Source organism: Pelmatolapia mariae, linkage group LG16_19 (genome assembly GCF_036321145.2).
Source record: "Pelmatolapia mariae isolate MD_Pm_ZW linkage group LG16_19, Pm_UMD_F_2, whole genome shotgun sequence".
NCBI lineage: Eukaryota > Metazoa > Chordata > Actinopteri > Cichliformes > Cichlidae > Pelmatolapia > Pelmatolapia mariae.
The window spans coordinates 4,046,773-4,066,798 of NC_086241.1; the positions used below are offsets into that span (position 1 = coordinate 4,046,773).

The 20,026-nt window shown below is 40.3% G+C and overlaps 1 protein-coding gene across 1 annotated transcript; it reads left to right on the top strand.

The window, feature by feature from the left end:
• Positions 1–887: 887 nt before the first annotated feature.
• LOC134646400 (protein mono-ADP-ribosyltransferase PARP14-like) lies at positions 888–17,557 on the top strand. The gene is made up of 12 exons (XM_065472035.1): positions 888–1,005; positions 2,635–4,322; positions 4,596–4,826; positions 4,960–5,181; positions 8,171–8,231; positions 8,323–8,469; positions 8,684–8,738; positions 8,974–9,158; positions 14,647–14,877; positions 14,973–15,451; positions 15,727–15,901; positions 17,274–17,557. The coding sequence occupies exons 1-12, from the start codon at positions 888–890 to the stop codon at positions 17,555–17,557; spliced, it is 3,876 nt and encodes a 1,291-aa protein (XP_065328107.1).
• The last annotated feature ends 2,469 nt before the right edge of the window (positions 17,558–20,026 follow it).

Consider the following 20,026-nt stretch of genomic DNA (forward strand, 5'->3'; position numbering starts at 1 on the left):
AAGAGCATTGAGATTAAGTAAATCAGAATCAGAATCAGAATACTTTATTGATCCCTGGGGGAAATTATTTTTTTGTTACAGTGCTCCATTATAAACCAACATTAACAAAACAGACAACACGCTAACTAAGAATAGTACAATATATATATATATATATATATATATATATATATATATATATATATATATATATATATACATACATAAGTCACACATTAATAAATAGCTGGAAGTCACATAAGTCACACATTAATAAATAGCTGGAAAAGAAACATGTAGTTGTAGCAGTAACCAGTGTGTTAAGTGGATGAGTTGTACAGGGAGATGGCCACAGGCAGGAATGATTTCCTGTGTCGTTCAGTGGTGCTTTTCGGTACTCTCAGTCTCTCACTGAACGTGCTCCTGTGACTGACCAGCATGTCATGGAGAGGGTGGGAGGTGTTATCCAACATTGTCTTTATTTTGGACAACATCCGCCTCTCCGACACCACCTTGAGGGAGTCCAGCTCCATCCCCACAACATTACTGGCCTTACGGATTAGTTTATTGAGTCTGTTGGCATCTGCGACCCTCAGCCTGCTCCCCCAGCATGCAACAGCATAGAGGATCGCACTGGCCACAACAGACTCATAGAAAATCCTCAGCATTTTCTGGCAGATGTTGAAGGACCTCAGTCGCCTCAAAAAATAGAGACGACTCTGGCCCTTTCTGTAAAGTGCTTTGGTGTTTTTAGCCCAGTCCAGTTTATTGTCAATGTGTACTCCAAGGTATTTATAGTCCTCCACAATGTCAACACTGACCCCCTGGATTGAAACAGGGGTCAAGTGTTTCCTGGTCTTCCTGAAGTCCACGATCAGTTCCTTGGTCTTTGCCACGTTGAGCTGCAGATGATTCTGCTCACACCACGTGACAAAGGAGTCGACCACAGCCCAGTACTCTGTCACATCATCCCTGCTGATGCATCCAACCACCGCAGAGTCATCAGAAAACTTCTGAAGATGGCAGGTCTCTGTGCAGTGGCTGAAGTCTGTGGTGTAGAGGGTGAAGAGGAAGGGGGAGAGGACAGTCCCCTGTGGTGCCCCTGTGTTGCTGATTACCTTGTCAGACACACACTGTGGGAGACGTACATATTGTGGTCTTCCTGTCAGGTAATCAACAATCCAGGACACCAGAGAAGCATCCACCTGCATCGCTGCTAACTTATCACCCAGGAGGGTCGGCCTGATGGTATTGAAAGCACTGGAAAAGTCAAAAAACATGACCCTCACAGTGCTCGCCGGCTGGTCCAGATGGGTGTAGACACGATCGAGCAGGTAGATGATGGCGTCCTCAGTTCCGAGACGAGGCTGATAAGCGAATTGAAGGGGATCCAGATGTGGTCTTACTATGGGTCGCAGCTGGTCCAGGATGAGTCTTTCCAGGGTCTTCATGACGTGGGAGGTCAGTGCCACGGGCCTGTAATCCTGGGGGCCACTGGAACCTGGCGTCTTTGGTACAGGGACGAGGCATGATGTCTTCCACATCACTGGTACCCTCTGCAGACTCAAACTCAGCATGAACAGTTTATGAAAGACTCCAGACTAAATTAAGGTTAAGTAAAGATTAAGTAAAGTTAATATAAAGGATAGAGCCCAGAACATGATATTTTGAACCAACTTTGAATAATTAAGGGAACAATAGATGAACACAGTAGATTAGTGAGGTGTAGCAGAGAGAGGCGTTTTGTTTTCTATCCTTTACAGGAGAAGATTTCAGGACCACAGCGACCACAGGGGTGGCGAGAATCCTGGAAGGTGGAAATTGTTGAACCCCCTCCCCAGACTTTGAATTTAGGATTAGTTTATATTTAACAACGATCTCTGTCTTGGTTTTGAGCTGTTTATCCGGTTCTAGAGGTCACGTGACTTACCGTGAACTCAAAGCTGTTCTCTCTTTCTGCTGTAGGAATATTGCAAAAAACAAACAAACAAAAAAACATTACTGTGTGTCTTTTGTTTTGTTTTGCTTTACACAAATTAAGTATAATTAAATATTTTTTCCATTATATTTCTTTAAAGACCAACAGCTATTTATAGTACTGGTCACACAAGATTTCAGTATAATAAAAAAATGGTGAATACATTTATATTTTTATTTGTTCCACACAGGAATTCCCATTGAATAAAGACAACACGAAATGTAAGTACTGAATAAAAACAACACCTCAATCTTATGCCATGCATGCTATATATGTATGAAGGTATTTAGTTTCTACATAATATTTTTTTACAACCATGTGTTTGTCAAAAACTTCTACAAATCTCTAACTGTTATTTAAGGTGCTTTTTCTCTGATTAAGTATGTCTGGGTACATGAAATATTTTCCTGCTGTAATTTTGTGAAGGGCTCAGACTGAATCAAGGAATCACTCCTCAACTCAAATATGATTTTTTGTCTAAAATATGAATTTGTCAGTTCTATTAATTTGTCTACCCCTCTGTTTTATCAGGAGTATGTTGTCATCATTTCACCGAAAGTGTTGCCTGGCATTGCAATTGTTAGTGATAGCTGATGCATGCTGTTGAGCTGGGTGAATAGAAAAAAAGGTCTTACATATCTAAATTGTTTTACATGTTTGTATTTTTTTCATTACAGCTGTTAAAAACATAAAGAAGAAGAATTCCATCAAGAATGACGAGACCAGAGTTAATCGGTTTTCTGTTTTAAAAAGTTTCAGAAGGTCATTTAAGGGCAAGGCATCAATAAAACGTCCTGCTGACATCTCAGAGCCCATTGACAGTGCTGTCCTCAGATACCTAGCTCAAAATACATCAGCAGCAGAGGCCATTTGCAGTGAAATGGAAAAAGATTTCTGTATCATAAACCTCGGCCAAACTACTGTGACCTTGAGTCCTGTATCTTCTTTACTAAAGCAAAAGGATGCCAAAGCCATCATCAAAGAGTGGACTGGTACTGTGAAGTCAGCGTTTGCACAATCTGTGTCAAAGTTCAAATCTGTGAAGTTCAATCCAGATTCAGATGCATGGGAAGAGTCTGAGAAAAAGATCAGAGAGATGTTACTGAATGAAAATGTGATTGTAGTACCTGATAAAGACAGAGGTGCTTTATCAGTAGCTGGTCCTGTTAGTGATGTCAACAGACTGGAGAAATCTCTTTCTGAAATTATTAACAAGATCCACAGGAAGAAATCAAGTAAAACTGTAGAGATCCAAGTGTCACCATCAGTTTTCCATCTCCTGTGTCAAAATGGGCTTTTGGACAAACTTCTACTTGTGTATCCAGAGCTCAAGTTGTCACCAGAGAGTCCTAATCTGAAAATAACTGGCTTAGGGGAAGAGATTAATGCAGCAATCAATGTTATATTTGATGCAGTACTTGCATTAAAACGACATAATTTGGAAATAGATAAAAATGTGCTTGAACTGTTGAAGGATGAGCAACAAGAGGAGCTTACAGATGCTCTCCTCACATCTCGTCAAATAAACGCAGCATTTGAAATCAGTGGAAACAGGGTGCAGCTCCTTGCCATGTCTGACAGAGATCTGTCTCATGCTCAGGACCATCTAGGACAGCTGTTAACATCTCAGTACATTAATGTTGAAGACAGTAACGTCCTGAAGAAGCCAGAGTGGCAGCAGCTGGTCAGTCACTTAGAGCAGGCTAACAGTAAGCCATGCAGAACTCGAATCAACACAACTGCTCAACAAGTCGTGGTGTCAGGCTACAAGGATAGTGTCATAAAAGTTCAGCATCAGCTTGGTGACTTCTTAACACAGAACGCTCACATTGAAGAAACTGTTGTGGTCAAAGCTAATGCTGTCGTTGAATACTTGAAAGATTTCAACACATCTTGGATGGAGAAAGTGAAAGACATGGTGAGAGTGTCTTACAGAAATGAGGCCATCTGCCTGAGTGGATCCAGAGTGAATGTGACACATTGCAAGACTGTGGTTGAAGGTGCCGTCTCTGCTGTAGTCTTTGACAGTCTGAATGTCTGCAAGTCTGGAGTGAAGAATCTCTACCAGGAAAATGAAACACTGTATGTTTCTGCAATCAAAACTAAAACTGGTTGCCTGGTTCAACTGGTTGATAAGCCAGGTGGTGGACAAGACAATGATGACACTGCTGTTCAGGATATGGTGGCTGCTGTCAGGCAGGAGTTTGGAAACCACAGTGTCACTCATTCTCAACAAACTCCTCCTCCCAAAGCTCACAAGGCATCAGTTTTTCAGCCTGCTGGATTGGACCAATACTTGTATCATGTGCAGACAAATGAAGGCCTGGACATTGTTCTTACAAAGGGAAATATAGAGGCTGCCGTGGTAATTTGGATTTTTATTATACTTAATTCAGATTAGATAGTTCCCTTAAGACAGAACTTTTCTTACCACAAGATGACAGACTGCAAGAGTATGTATGTAGCATTAACTACTCACCCTATCAAGCTTTAAATTATTATATAAATTATTATTATAAATTATCTTTTTAGTAAAGGGGTTCACTGTGTCTTCTTTTATTATTATTTTTTGTTTTCTTGTTTATAATAGTTATGTGCATTGCTGAACACACGACTGATCACTATCATAAATTTTTAGACAGAGGTGATTGTGAACAGTGTGCCTCCAGACCTCAACCTGAACAGTGGTGCAATTTCAAAAGCCATCTTGCGTGCAGCTGGACCCAAACTTCAGCAGTCAATAAATGCACAGGGTGCTGCTGGAAAGGTTGGTGAGATCATTGTTACTGAAGGCTGCCAACTAAACAGCAAAAAAGTTTTTCACTTAATTGCACCTTACTGGGATAAGGATCATGGCACATCTGAAGAGGTAATGTATTTCATCATGTATAATACATTTTTAATAATCATTACAGTCTAAAATTGATGACATATGCATATTCCTGAAACTAAATGTCATTATCTTTATTATTATTAAATAGTATTTATTTGTTGCCTTACAGTGTTTGCAAGGAATCTTTATGGATTGTTTAGACATGGCAGAGAATAATAATCTAACCTCCATATCCTTGCCAGCAATTGGCACTGGAAACCTGTGTTTCCCAACAACTGTCGTAGCTTCTTTGATGTTGGATACAATCTTAGAATTTAGCAAAATGAGACACCCCAAGCACCTGAAGATGGTTGTGATTGTACTTTACCCAGGTGATACACAGTGTATTCAGGTAAGAAAAGCTTGCACCTTAATATATCATATTTAAATAAACAGGAAGTCAAGTTTTTCTTTGGACATTGGCTGCTTTTTATTTTATTTTCAGTCTGGTTCTTGTACCTGACCATTTTCAGAGGAATTCTTGTTTTGTTTTGTTTCTCTCGGCGCTTTACACTGACCTATGAATCATGCAAGCATAACAAACTCATGGGTTGAACCAGTTTTGTATTCACATATTAGTAAAGATGTGAATACAATTATTTTTCTTTAAGCGTGTCATGCCTGCCAGGCATGTTTGTTCCCATTTCTTTGCCTGACTCTGCATAAAATATCACAGATAATACAGTTAGACAGACATAAAAAAAGGATTTTTCACAATGATATTCAAGCAGAAAACCTGCATTGGGCGCAGTTTGTCCTTTAAAAAAATCTGAGAAAACTGGACAAGTGGACGAGAAAGGAAGAAGTGGTGGGGATCTTCCTCTGGACATAGATTCAACAAGGTGCTAGAAACATTCCTCAGAGATTCTCTTCCATACTGATATAATAGCAGATGTAATAATGATGTAATAACATATATAAACATATATAAATGATATAATTATATATTTGTTTCTGTATCCCAGAGGCTATCTTGTCAGTAGGTCGTCCCATGGCAAACTGATCCTGGCTGAGGGACCAGACAAAGAGCGATTTAAAAACCACAATGAGAACAAAATCAAGGGAACAGTTCACTCTGCCTGGGATAGGTTTACAGGGGCCCCACCCTGGAGCCAGGTCTTGAGAGGGTGCCTGAGGGCGAGTGCCTGATGGCTGAGCCTTAGCCCATGGATCCCCGCCGGCCACAGCCCAAAAATGCGACACTAGCCTGCTGTAGGCCTACCACCCACAGGAGGCGGTGCAGTGTGTGCTAAGCAGCGGCCAGGGGTGGAGACCCCAGCAAACCCATCCCTAACTACCAAATTTAGCATTTGGGGCATGGAACATCACCTCTCTGATGGGGAAGGAGCCTGAGCTAGTGCATGAGGTCAGGAAGTACCGGCTAGATATAGTTTGGCTGTAGTTGTCCAAGGTGAGAGGCGGTAGCCTGGGGTGGGTATCTTAGTATCCCAAAGTTTGCTGTCTGTACATTAGAGTTTTCCCCAGTGAATGACAGGGTTTGTTCTCTGCACCTTCGGGTCAGGGAAGGGTTCCTGACTGTTGTCTGTGCCTATGCGCCAAAAGCATGTGCTCCAACTATAGGAGGATCACACTCCTCAGCCTCCCAGGGAAAGTCTATGCCAGGGTGCTGGAAAGTAGAGTCTGTCCTAGTCAAACCTCAGATACAGAACGAACAATGTGGTCTTTGTCCCAGTTGTGGAACACTGGACCAGTTCTTTACCCATTTGAAGATACTTCAGGGTGCATGGAAATTTGCCTAACCAGTCTACATGTATTTTATGGACTTGAGAAGGCATTTGACCGTGTCCATCTGAGTATTCTGTGGGAGCTGTTTCTAGGTAATGGGGTTTCTGGCCTGTTGCCATGGACATTTGATCCTTATTAGCTGTTCCCGTTGTCAACAGTTCTGTTCATACTTTTTATGGACAGAATTTCTAGGCGTAGCCAAGTGGCGGAAGACTTCCACTTGGGCGGTTTCAGAATCCTGTCTCTCCTTTTTTCGGATGATGTGGTTCTGTTGGCTTCTTTAGGTGGTGGCCTCTAGTGCAGTGATGACAAGAGGTGGTGATGTGTTTATCAGTCGATCTATATCCATACCTTCACCTATGGACAAGAGCTTTGGGTAGAATGACATATACAAGTGGTGGAAATGAGCTTTCTCCAAAGGGTGGCTGGCCTTTCTCTTAGTGATAGGGTGAGGAGTTCGGCCATTTGGGAGGGGCTCAGAATAGAGCTGTCAGACTCCTGGGTGAGGTATTATGGGCATCTCCCACCAAGAGGAGGTCTTGGGGGAGACCCAGGACATGTTGGAGAGATTAATTTAATTTTCATTTGCTTTATACTTTGACTTTTACTCACTGGTTAACTGTTGGCACAAAAACTATATTGTTAGGTTTATAAAATGGAAAGGAAATTAGAATTTCATTGCACATATTCTTCATTTAACGATACTAAAGATCTGTTTAAAGGTTCAGTAGAAACAGTCTTCTATAATGAAACAGTACCTAAGTTTTGTTATCTGTAGTACAATACTGGACCCTGTTAATAGTATTAGTTTGGAAAGTACTTGCACTTTCTATATATTTATGCCCTCATTTCTTAACAATGCTGCTTCCCAGCTGACATATTCATAGTGCTACGTCTTGTAACACTGCACGCTACATCACATATCTAAAACACAAGATGGTACCAAGGCCTCTGTAATGTCAGTTTTGATTCAATATGCCAAAGCCTGATTGCATAGATTCAAAAAGGTCTTGGACAAATTCCAGAGATTCTGCTACATATTGACATGATAGCATCACACAGTTGCTGCAGATTTATTAGCTGCTTATCCCAAATTCCCTTTCAAGTACATACCAAGAGTGCTCTACTAGATTGAGACCTGGTGTCTGTGGAGGCCACTGGTACAATGTATTTTTCCAGTCTTCTGTTGTCCAGTGTTGGTGAGCCTGTGTGAATTTTAGTCTCAGTTTCCTGTTCTTAGCTGGCAGGTGTGGTCCCCACTGTGGTCTTCTGTTGCTGTACCTCACCTACTTCAGATGTGTTGTGCTTTCATAGATGTTTTTCTGCATACATGTTTGTAACGAGTGGTTGAGTTATTGTTGCCTTCATACCACCTCAAAGTAGTCTTGCAAGTGTTCTCTGACCTCCAGCACAGAGATGGGCTCTACAGCTGGCCTTAAGTGGCCTTTTAGGAAATTGAATAGCTCTTCTGTGTAAACTTTGTTTTTAAACTCTGCAGGTTGGTGCTTGGTATATTGCATCGTTTAACTTCTATCTTGGTTTAAATATTAGTGATTTTTTTTTTTCAGTTGAAGAATACGGTTTTATTTTTGCAGGATTTCAGTGAGGAATTTAAGAAGTTTCCGAATGCCTCAGGAGATTCAAGTTCAACAAAAGGTGAATGCACATAATATTGTTCATTTTTAATTTTTTTATCACAACTTTTGCAAACATTTAAAATGTTTTTTTCAATTGTTGATGCCAGGAGGCCCCTTCTCTAAGCTCACCTCGACCTCAGATATGCATGAGACTAAAATGGGAAATGTGACTATACAGGTAGTCACAGGAGACATAACCAAAGAGACCACGGATATTATTGTCAACTCTTCCAATGAAAACTTTTCCCTCAAGTCAGGTAAATCATAGAAGAAAGTGGAATATTCAAGTTTTGAAAAATATTTATAGTTATATGTAATTCTCTCCTCACTACTGCACAGTGGACATAGCAGTCAACAGAAGAATTAAGCATCTTATTAAATTAAGTATTAAATTACACAAATGATGAATCCACCTACAGTAATCATTATCTTTAATTTTTATTATGTGTATAATTTTTCCACTTTATCCAGGAGTCTCTAAAGCTATTCTAGACGCAGCTGGTAAGGCTGTTGAAGTGGAATGCAATAACAAGAAATAATAAGAAATCACTTTAACTTTTAGATTTTATGACACTGTAACTCAGAGTAGACTCAATCTACAGTATAACAGTTTGGGGTTTTTTAAACAATAAAAATGAAGCTGACTTAATATAAAGCCCAATTTCACAGTAATAGTCTAAGATTGCCAATAAAGGAAATATGGCCTAACTAAGCATTCTCGTGGTCATTAAGGGTAAAAGACATAAAGATCCACTATCTCCCCATTTAGGTGCCAAGTCCAATCCAGGCATGATAATGACTCAGCCAGGTAACCTAAAGTGTAAGAAGATCCTTCACGTGGTTGGAGATTCTGACCCAGTAAAAATCAACAAGGTTGTGAAAGATGCACTTCAGATGTGTGTGAAAAGCTCCTACACCTCTGTATCATTTCCTGCAATTGGCACAGGTGAGATTTATTCATGTATGTCAGAAGTTTATGATATGGGTAATCTACATACCATTGTTACGTTAAGCCTATACCAGAGACTTGTATTATGAAAGAGGTTATGCTTCAGATTAGAGATCAACAGACATGAAATCACCACCTACTGACCAATCAATTCTCTGCACAATAGCAATTAAAACAATTACTTTATAAGTATTAATGCGTGATCCTAAAACTGGACATGAATTTGCACTAGTTAACTTTATGTCAAATTTGCACATAGTCTAAGTCGGATCTTTACTCACTGTCAAAGCTTTAAACACCAACACCATACATGCAGCTGAAGGAACTTCTGAACTGAAAAACTATTGTCAGCAGTAGGGATGGGTACCCGTGTTCTGACATAAACGGTAGTAACCAGACCAAAAAGCAGCGCACATTTCGGTGCTTTTTTTTTTTCCTGAGCCAATTCTAGCCAATCATTTTACGTTTCCGAGGATAGTAGGCGGGGCCAGGTACGTATGTTCTTTTAGAGCAGAGCTACAGATTAAAAATGCCCAAGGCGAAGCGGTCAAAAGTCTGGCTGTACTTCACAGCAAAATATGCAAACTCAGCAGCCTGCAACAAGTGCTTTAAGGTGATACTGTGATACTGTCAAAGGAGGTAACACCTCAAATCTGATGAAACGCCTGGCGACGCTTTTTTTTAAAGCCGAGAAATGCGCCGTGTTTGATAGCTTGCTGTGAGACCTCACACCGTGCACATCTACTGCGGGTGTGGTGCCTGTTATCGGACCCGGAGTTAGCAACATCCCCCAAAAACTCGAAGAGGAGAGTCCTGGCTCCTAGCCCTGCCAGTGTAGCAGAAATGATGACGGATGATGATGGCAGCAGCAGCCGTTCTTCTCTGCGTGAGTAGCTTAATGCTGTTCATGTGTAATTTACACTGAGTAGGCTAACCACATTATTACATTAATGCATGTAACTAGCAAACACCGTCGTAGTTACATGCGGCTGTCTTCTTGTTTGATGGCAGATACTCCCTTCACCCTGGCCAAAAAGGCTAAAATGACCAAAGAAAAAGTGGAAAATAGTTAAACATGAGAGGTTTTTGGACAAAGTTTGTGTTTTTTCCATTGTTTAAGCACTGCTTCCAGCCAAGAGTGATACCATATATGCCCTATAGCTGAAGAAAAGGCTTACATTGTTATCTTTTTTACAAAAACCAGCTAAACATGAGAGGTTTTTGGACAAAGTTTGTGTTTTTTCCATTGTTTAAGCACTGCTTCCATCCAAGAGTGATACCATATATGCCCTATAGCTGCAGAAAAGGCTAACATTGTTATCTTTTTACAAAAAAAACAGCTGAACATGAGAGGTTTTGGACCAATTTTGTGTTCTCCATTCTTTAAGCACCGGTTTGAGCACCGTTTAAGCACCGGCACCGTTTCAAAAGTACCGGTTTGGCACCGGTATCGGATAAAACCTAAACGATACCCATCCCTAGTCAGCAGAAAGTATAGTTGTGGACAAATAGTATGTTTACACATGAAGCAAACTTTTCACTGACAGTAACTCAAAACTGTAAGACCAGACTGACCAGTCTGTGCACTGCCTGTGTTAACTAAAAGAAAGACTACAACTCATGGCCTCACACACAGATCTTGGAATGCCTAGAACAATACAAGATCAATGGGACCCTAACACGCTTCATCAGGAATTTGATGGGGATGTGACGAACAACAGTATAGGCTAACTTCAAGACAATTGCACATGTCACTGTCAAGTGCAGGATTTAACAAGGACTTTGGAGGCTTTGGCAGTGGCTAAAGAAAAACTCTGGTGTTTGAGGAGTTCAGTGAGGCAGGTGTAAAAGACTGTAAGACTGCCTGAAGGCAATTCTGGTAACTCAGGATCCCACTGACACATCTTTCAGCAGAGTGTGGGGATGAGGGAATGAGTCATCCATCACTGAGGGTGAGGTCACCGAGTCAGTTAAACAACTCCTTGTTAGCAGGGCCCCTGGGGTGGATGAGGTTAACCCCAAATTCCTGAAGGATGCTTTAGGGCTTCCTTGGTTGACTTGCCTCTACATTGTTGAATAGAAATCTGAAGCGATACCTCTGGATTGGCACATTGGGGTGGTGGCTATCTTCAAGAAGGGGGACTGGAGTATGTGCTCCAACTATAGGGGACTCACGCTTCTCAGTCTGGGTAAATCTATGACAGGGTGCTGGAAAGGAGTCTGTCCATTAGTCGAACCTCGGATACAGGTAGAACAATGTGGTTTTTCGTCCTGTTTGCAGAACATTGGTTCAGTCATGAGCACTGGGTAGTGACCAAAAGAACGAGATCACGGATAAAGGTGGTGGAAATTTGCTTTCTTTGAATGGTGGCTGTTCTCTCCCTTAGAGATAGGGTGAGGAGTTCAGCCACCTGGGTGGAGCTCAGAGTAGGGTTGGTTCTCCTTCACATAGAAAGGAGGTAGTTGAAGTGGTTCAGGCATTTAAAAAAGGATTCTTCCTGGGCGCATCCTGGGTGAGGTGTTACAGGCATGTCTCGCCAGGAGGTTTGCCTGAGGCAGGCCCAAGACACGCTGGAGTGATTATATCTCTCAGCTGGCCTGGGAACGCTTTGGTGTTCCCCCGGACAAGCTGGAGGAGTTGGCCGAGCACAGGGAAGTCTGGGCTTCTCTGCTTACGCTGCTGCCACTGCGACCTGGCTCGGAGAAGAAAATGGATGGAATGGATGGATGGATTTGGTTACAGTTAATCTTTTTGGTTTCTTGCTGATGCCCTCTACTATAATTCTGTTGTTTCTCTACTCACTTGTAGGAAACTAATGGAAATAACTGTAGTTTTAAACGCTTACATGTACACACACAGTTAATGTCCCTCCATTTAGAAAGATGGAGGCGTCAGAGTGAACTTCTCCATTCAACACAGAGGCTCTCACAACCCAAATCATGACGTCAGTTTTGAATAAATGTATTTTTAAATTACATTTATGTATACTTTATGCATTTTGTTCATTCCTAAGTTGTGAGTCTACACAACAGCCAAAATACTGTCTTTAGTTATTAACATTTGAAATGATGAAGGCACTTGAAATGCAACACAAAATTAGCTGCCTTCCCAGAAAAACACAAAAACTTTAAGTACTGTATAAACTGTGTTTACTCTTTCCTTCCTAGGCTTCTAGAATTCCGATTGGCCAAAATTTCTGCACGGCTAGGATTTCACATGTTCTTGACAGTGTTTGACTGTGTTTTTGGCGTTTACATCTGGACAGGATTTTTTTTTAAAACAAAAAATGGAAAATCTCAATTTTCAAAAATACCCGTGTACGTATGGGCGTAGCCTCAGTCTCTGGTTTCGACACCTTCTCAGATGTATGCTCATGATGGATAACAATAGTAGTAGTCGTGGTGGTGGGGTATTCTTGTTAGACTTTCTTTTTCAGGACCAGACAAACTTTAATTGGGTGATGTCACAGTGTTTTGAGTTTTGTGTGGAATTATTATTCTTTCCTTTGCATTAAGACAGGGGTGGGGTAACTCCAGGCCTCAAGGGCCGGTGTCCTGCAGGTTTTAGATATGTCCTTGATCCAACACGGCTGATTTAAATGGCTAAATTACCTCCTCAACATGTCTTGAAGTTGTCCAGTGGCCTAGTAATGAACTAATCATTTGATTCAGGTGTGGTGACCCAGGGTGATATCTAAAACCTGCAGGACACCAGTCCTTGAGGCCTTGAGTTCCCCACCCCTGCATTAAGAAGATTATTTAAGTTTAAGCTTTGTACATTTTAGTTATTTTAGTGTCTCTGACTTTATCTAAGTTTCTGGGTCATGGGTTCTGGTTTGTTGTTGTTTGTTTCCTTTCATGCCTTTGTTTCTGTCCATCTCTCTCTTTTTTTTTCTCCCTTACCTGTTCCCATGTTCTTCTCTTTAGCCCTTTTTCCATTAGTACCTACTCAGATCGACTCGCCACAATTCGACCTGGATAGACTGGTTTTCCACTACAATCCAGTACTACCCAACATGCTTTGTTGTTGTTTTAGCAATGTGTCCAGGCGTCCTGCGACATAATTAATATGTGACACCAACGCTACAAAAAAGATGGACGTCGAAGTAAGAATATAACTGCTGCTTAGTCTGTGGCTTTTCATCAGACTCGGGCAACACAGCGTTGTTTTTTCTGTAGCCATTTCCCTCGCTGTCAGGTTTAAAAAATGGCAGTTTTAATTTTCGTGAATGAGATGCTCTCATGACTGACCAGCCAATCGGTGCCATTGCAGTCTGACAACGTCACATTGTAGTACCTGCTCGGATCGCTTGGAACCAAGGGGGAGCAGGTACTAAAAAAGCACCTGGTACCAGGTACTGTGTCCTAATGGAGAACCCTGAAAACCGTGGCGAACTGTGCCAAGTCAATCCGAGTAGTTACTAATGGAAAAGGGGCTTCTGTGTTTCATCTTTTGTCTCCCCAGTCTGACGTGTGTTTCCATGTTTGTCCCTGTCTCCAGTCCCAGTCTCGAGCTCGCATGTCCTTGTCTGTCTCAGTCTATGTGTTACTTTCTGTTTTAATTTGACAGCTGCTCAACTTGTGTGTTATGTTTAGTTTTGCTTTCCCTGTCTCAAGCTGTGTTTCATCTCCCGAATTACCTCATGTGTGTATTTAAGTTCTCAGTCCCCCTCTGTTCTTCGCTATATTATTGTTTCTTCCTTTATGCTGTTTGCTTTGTTTCCCTACTTTTAGTTGTTCCTTTATTTTGTATCCAGCTCCTAGTCTGTCAATAAGGCTGTTTTTGTTGACCTCATGTAAGTCTCTGGAGTCCTGCATTTGGGTCCTCTCTGCCTGAAACACAGCACCTCCATGACAGGTGACCTGGGTCATGAGAACATCCAAAGGCAGGTTTTATGCTTCCGTAAGAATAGCTAAAGCATTCTGACAGAGCTGAACTTGTCACTCTGGTTCATCCAGTAAACAAGAGACTCATTATGTACGCAAGTGCCTTAGGTCCATAATGACAAACAAAGTATGGAAATAAAGTGCAACTTATCATTTTTGAAATGAGGCAATTTTCTGTGTTGATTTTTTAAATAGATTTTTTAATTATTATTAACCACACAGTGAATTTTGGAATTTATAAATTGAACATCACCATTTATGGAAATTTCCATTAAAAAACAAAACAAACAAACAAAAACAGTGTACATAAAGTTAATGTTTCAGTAAAATACTTGATTAGCTAAATTAAACAACTTCTACTGTAAAAATAATATTCTGACATCTAGTCTTCTTAGAAGAGACACTTGCTGGCCTATACACCTCATGATTATCAGACTGCATAACTACTAAACCTCCTTCTGTGTAACTTGTATCAACTTACAGAAGGCTTTGATGCTCTGGAAAGTTTACTAACAAAACCTGAGACTACACATATTTAGCATGTACCTTTAACAAATCAGTTCTTCAAATTATAATAATAGTATTATAATATTTTTAGGTCAAGGTAATGTAAACGCAAGACTAGTAGCAGACGCCATGTTGGATGCAGTGATTGATATGTTGAGTCAAAATACCTCCAGTCCCCTGACCACAATCCGCATAGTTATTTTCCAGAAAGCTATGCTAAAAGACTTCCACAGCAGCATGGAACAGAGAGAAGCTACTGATCCTAATCCTAAGGATAAAGGACAGGGGACCTGGGGAGGCATTGGCATTGGCAAAGTCCAAGGTAAAAATATGTAGAAGAAAAATCGAGTACTGTTCTGCTGTCTCCAGTCAGTGTTGAACCTCAACTTCTAATGGTTTTGAAATTTGGTTTTTCAGGAATGTTTACTGATGGAAATACTGAAAAACCAAAGAAAGAGAAAGACTGCACAAGTGAAGTTCAGAAAGCTGATGCCACTTGCTTCCATATTTGTGGTGCCACTCAGGCTGATGTAGATTTAGCCAAGAAACTATTGTTTCAAGAACCTGAGACCACCACAATTGAGGACGAAGCCATTGGTAAATTCTGTGATGCAGATCACCAGAAAATTGATGACATGGAGAAGACCATGGGTATAAGCATAAAAATAGAAAACACTAAAGTCAAGCTCACTATTGAAGGACTGAGCAATGATGTGCTTAAAGCTAACTCTGAGATCAATATGATGCTAAGCAGGAAAAGAGAGGGTATTCCTGAGCAGTGGGAACGCATGCCAGCTGAGGCCACATGTCAGGCTTTTGCAGTACAAGCCAAGACATCAGAATATGATGAAATCCTGAAACATTTTCAGGCCTCATGCAGTGGAACTGTTACAAAGGTAACATTTGTTATTTATCACTCAGATCATTAGAGCAAAAGGTTTTTGGTGAATGGATCATCAAGTTGATACTGACTAATCATTTCTAGATTTAAATTTAAAATGTATTTTCATGCATCTGTTCAAGTCTTTGTGCAGTCAAACCATTATGAAGTTAGTGTTAAACATTTTTTTAAATCTTTTTTAAAAAAAGTTTGTTTCACAAGAAAGCCAATAAAAGCAGTTAACATAAATCTACATCAGACTACACAAAAAAGCACTTTTCTTCCTCTCAGATTGAGCGGATCCAGAACCCTGGATTGTGGAAGAGTCTAGAGATTAAGAAGCGTGAGATGGAGGTGAGAAATGGTCATCAGAATAACGAGAGACGTCTTTTCCATGGTACCTGCGACAGAGCTGTGCCAAATATTAATGACCGTGGCTTCAACAGGAGCTATGCAGGAAAGAATGGTGAGCTATTTGACCACATATAGAATATAGAAAGGGAGGCACTGGATTACAGGTTTTTGAACCTTTGTTGACATAACATGAACTTTTCAGTCTACATAAACAATTCTCGTGGGACACTTCCTTGATTTGTATTTAGCCAAAGTAAAGTTGAGGAAGAGTGTAAAAAGTAAAATAAAAACAGAATACAATGATCTGCACATCTTATAAACCCATATTGTATTCATAACACAACATATTAAAACATTAAATATTAAAACTGTGACAATTTTGAATATCGGCAGTGCTCAATTCAAAACCCGGTATCCTTGGTGGCAGTGTGGGGCACTAGTGTCTACGGTATCAACAGCTTCTACATTTGGAAAGGTACCACTAATGCTGAAAGATATATACAGGTTTTAGAGCAACATATAATTCCCACCCCATATGGAAAAGAAATAGTAAAAACTTATATGATTTACTCATGAAAGTGGCCACTTTCTCATTACTTTCATATATTGTTTTAGTAAGTATCCAAAACATACAAGTTTCATTTATATAATTTTTCAAGGGATCTTATATCTGTTTTCACTCTTGTATGCTTTTCATACAAGTTTCACACAAGACAGATGCAAACTTTATAAGATTTATATATATCTTTTCCATATGGGACCCAAGGCCCAGCCACAGGGGAGCACAAACCAGTTTACGCCTAGTGACAGACCCAAGCCTGGATAAATTGCGAGGGTTGTGTAAGGGAGGACATCCTGTGTAAAATCTTGGCCAAATCAAACATGCAGATCATAAAGATTGAGATTTCCATATCAGATTAGTTGAAGACTGGGCTAACAACAACCACCTCTGGTGCTGTTGGACAGAGGGTACTGTGGAAAGTGTGCTAGTGTGTGGGTCAGGTTGCTTTCCCAAAGACAAGAAAGAGGAGAGGTGCAAGCCATATTAAGCAGCAGTAAAAGGGAGTGAACTGTTTGATATGACAGAGAGGAGGAGGACAGATACATTGTTACTGCAGGAGATGAGGTGGAAGGGAAGTTCTGCCATGGTATAGGCAGGAAGCAAAACAGATTAGGTGCAAGCATGAATTAAGAGTATGTGAATAGTATCATCAAGGTAGAATAAGGTAGAAGAGTATGTAAGATAGGATCATATGTTTGAAGCTTGAATTCAGAGGGGTAATGTTAAATGCCTCATAGGTGTGATTATGAATAGAATATGAGATTTGCAAATCATTCTATTTTCTTTTAGTTAATTTTTTTGTCCCAGATTTTTTTGAATTGGGGTTTTAGTATTTGATTTAAGAGTGCTGTTACTACTACAAATAACAGAAAGTGTGTTACAGAATTTTTTTCATTGACTTTCTGCTGCTCTTCATTTTCAGCTGCATTATATGGCAATGGCACATACTTTGCTGTCAATGCTAGTTATTCTGCCATCGACCAATACTCCAAGCCAAATCAGAACGGGGAAAAGTTTATATACGTCTGCCGAGTTCTGACTGGTGACTTCACTCTTGGAAAGAAAGGCATGATTGAACCACCAGCAAAAGGCACCGCCTCCACTGACCTGTACGACAGTGTTGTGGACAACCTGACCAATCCCACCATGTTTGTTGTCTTCCATGATGCCCAGGCTTATCCAGAATATTTGATTACATTCAAGTGAAGTAGATAACAACTTCAGGAAACAGCTTTTAGAACAGTCTGTAGCCTCATTTTTACTTGCACTCTTCTTGGAAATCATGTGAGGATAGATGCTTCTTTTTGATGCATGTGTACCTCGGATCCAGAATCATTTTCAGCTTTGAAAAGAAACTGAAATTTGCTGCTGTTCAAGTAAACAAGCCCACAGAAAAAAAAATCAAGCACAACAAATTATTCTTCAGTAATAATACATTTAAAATGACTTACCTACAACTTATTTAGTCTCTAGTTTATGACTGTTAAAGGAACAAATGTGATCATCTGTGATTTTATATTTTATATATAGACTTATTTTCTGAACAGCATCTGTTCAATGTTTTTTTGTAATTTCTTTGAACAAATATAAATATCTTCCAATTACACACAGGTAAAAAAGATGCTCCTGTGTTCAATGGCAGTGATTGGGAGGAATGGATTGACAGATCTGAAATTCTGTCCATAATTTTGATGAATTTCTAGGCGTAGCCAATTCGAGGAAGGCTTACATTTAGGTGGTTTTAGAATTTAATCCCTGCTTTTTAGGATGATGTGGTTCTGTTGACTTCATCAGGTGGTGGTGTCCAGCTCGCACAATTCACAGCCAAATATGAAACAGCAGGAATGAGAATAAGTACCTGCAATTTTGAGGCCATGGTCCTCAGCTGGAAAAGGGTGGAGTGCCCACTCCAGGTCAGGGATAAGTTACTGCACCAAGTGGAGGAGTTTAAGTATCTTGAGATACTAGGGGAGTGGGAGATCGAACTAAGATGTTTCCAGATTTCTTTCAATACTTTGCCATGTTAATGTGTGTGTGAGTGTGTTTCTGTGGATATTAAGACAATTTTGATTTTGTTTTGGTCAAGAATAATAAATTTCTGTCTTCAACTCCAACTTTCGAAGCTTTAAATTGATCATACACTGCTCAAAAAATTAAAAGAACTTTTTATTAAGTATAGCACCAAGTCAGTAAAACTTCTGGGATAATGATCTGGTCAGTTATGTATCAGAGGAGGCTGTTAATCAGTTTGAAATGCTTTGGTGTTAATGAAACTAGCAACAAGTTCTCTAGAGGAGCAGCAATGAGACAATCTCCAAAACACTAATGGTTTTAAAGGCCACTGACATTGTTTCTCTTGTTGTGTTTTAGGAAAGTCTTTCCATTGTGTAGTTTTCATGAATGTTTTTAGCCAGTCTTCTATTTGTGGTTCATCAGCCATTTCCTTGTCAGAGTTTTCTTTATCCAACAAGTAGTACTTTCATAGTTTGACTGTTCACTGCTGAGGCCTGCAGATCAACAGTCAAAGAATTGCTTTAAACTGGTCTTTCAACTTCCTGATATTTTCTTTCTTAACCATCTTTAGTGCATCTGTGGTGTTCATTTTCTTTTCAAAGGAAGTACAAGAGAAATACCTGTCATTTAAAAAGATTTAATTTGCTTTGGCAGTTGAAATGACAAGTTATAGCGCTGGACCTCCATGTGAAATCTACCACCTGTCTTCACATGGAGGATTGCCTTGGTTCGGGCCATACATTTTTTATACTGCAACAACAACAAATGATTATTATGTCTGTCTTCTTCCTGAAGTCTCTATTCCACCTCCTCTCGGTCCACATTCACTCACTCCTGTCGACCTCCTATGTGCTCCGTTTCCTGGAATCAGAAAGACAGAAAAGAAAAACACCTCCCTGCCTAGCTCTGATCATTTCAATATTATCCTACTACTGATTCTAATATCTAGTTCAGGACGTTCTGTTCGAACTCCTTTGGCCCAGAGAATAATCTTCTAAACATTATCAAGTGTGATGTGTAAGCATGCTGCAAGACCCTCTGCACTACTACATCACTCTCAATATTTCAGCCCAGACACAGTGCTGGACGGGGCTTTTGACCCTCAAAAACACGGAGCACCAACTCGTTTGTGAGCACATTTGCTTTGTGTATATTAACCTCCTAAGACCCCAACTCTTCCATGGTATGCATTTTAAATTTCTCTTTGATTGATTGGGCTGCTTGGCACCTGATGAATGTAAAAACAAAGAATTACCAGATTTTTTTTTTTTTACCTAATTTTTGTTTCTGAGAAAAATGAGATCCACATATGAGGATATTTGTTTAAAATTTCAATAGAACAGTGGCAGTATAATGTCCTCGTACGTGGATATCAGGCCCTTGTAGAGCAAAATTTAGTATTTTGGTCTAGACAACCCAAAATGTGATGTCCACATATGTGGACGACAGGTCCTAGGAGGTTAAAAAAAGACTCCCTGCTCCCTGCCACAGGGCTCCCTGCTCTCTTCTTTTGCCCTCACCCCTAACTGTCACAGCAGATAGCTCCTCCCTGAGCCGGGCTCTGCCACAGGTTTCTTTCTGTTAGAAGGGAGTTTTTCCTTCCAACTGTCACAAGTGCCTGCTCATAGAGGGTTGTTTGAGTTTTGGATTTTCTCTCTATTA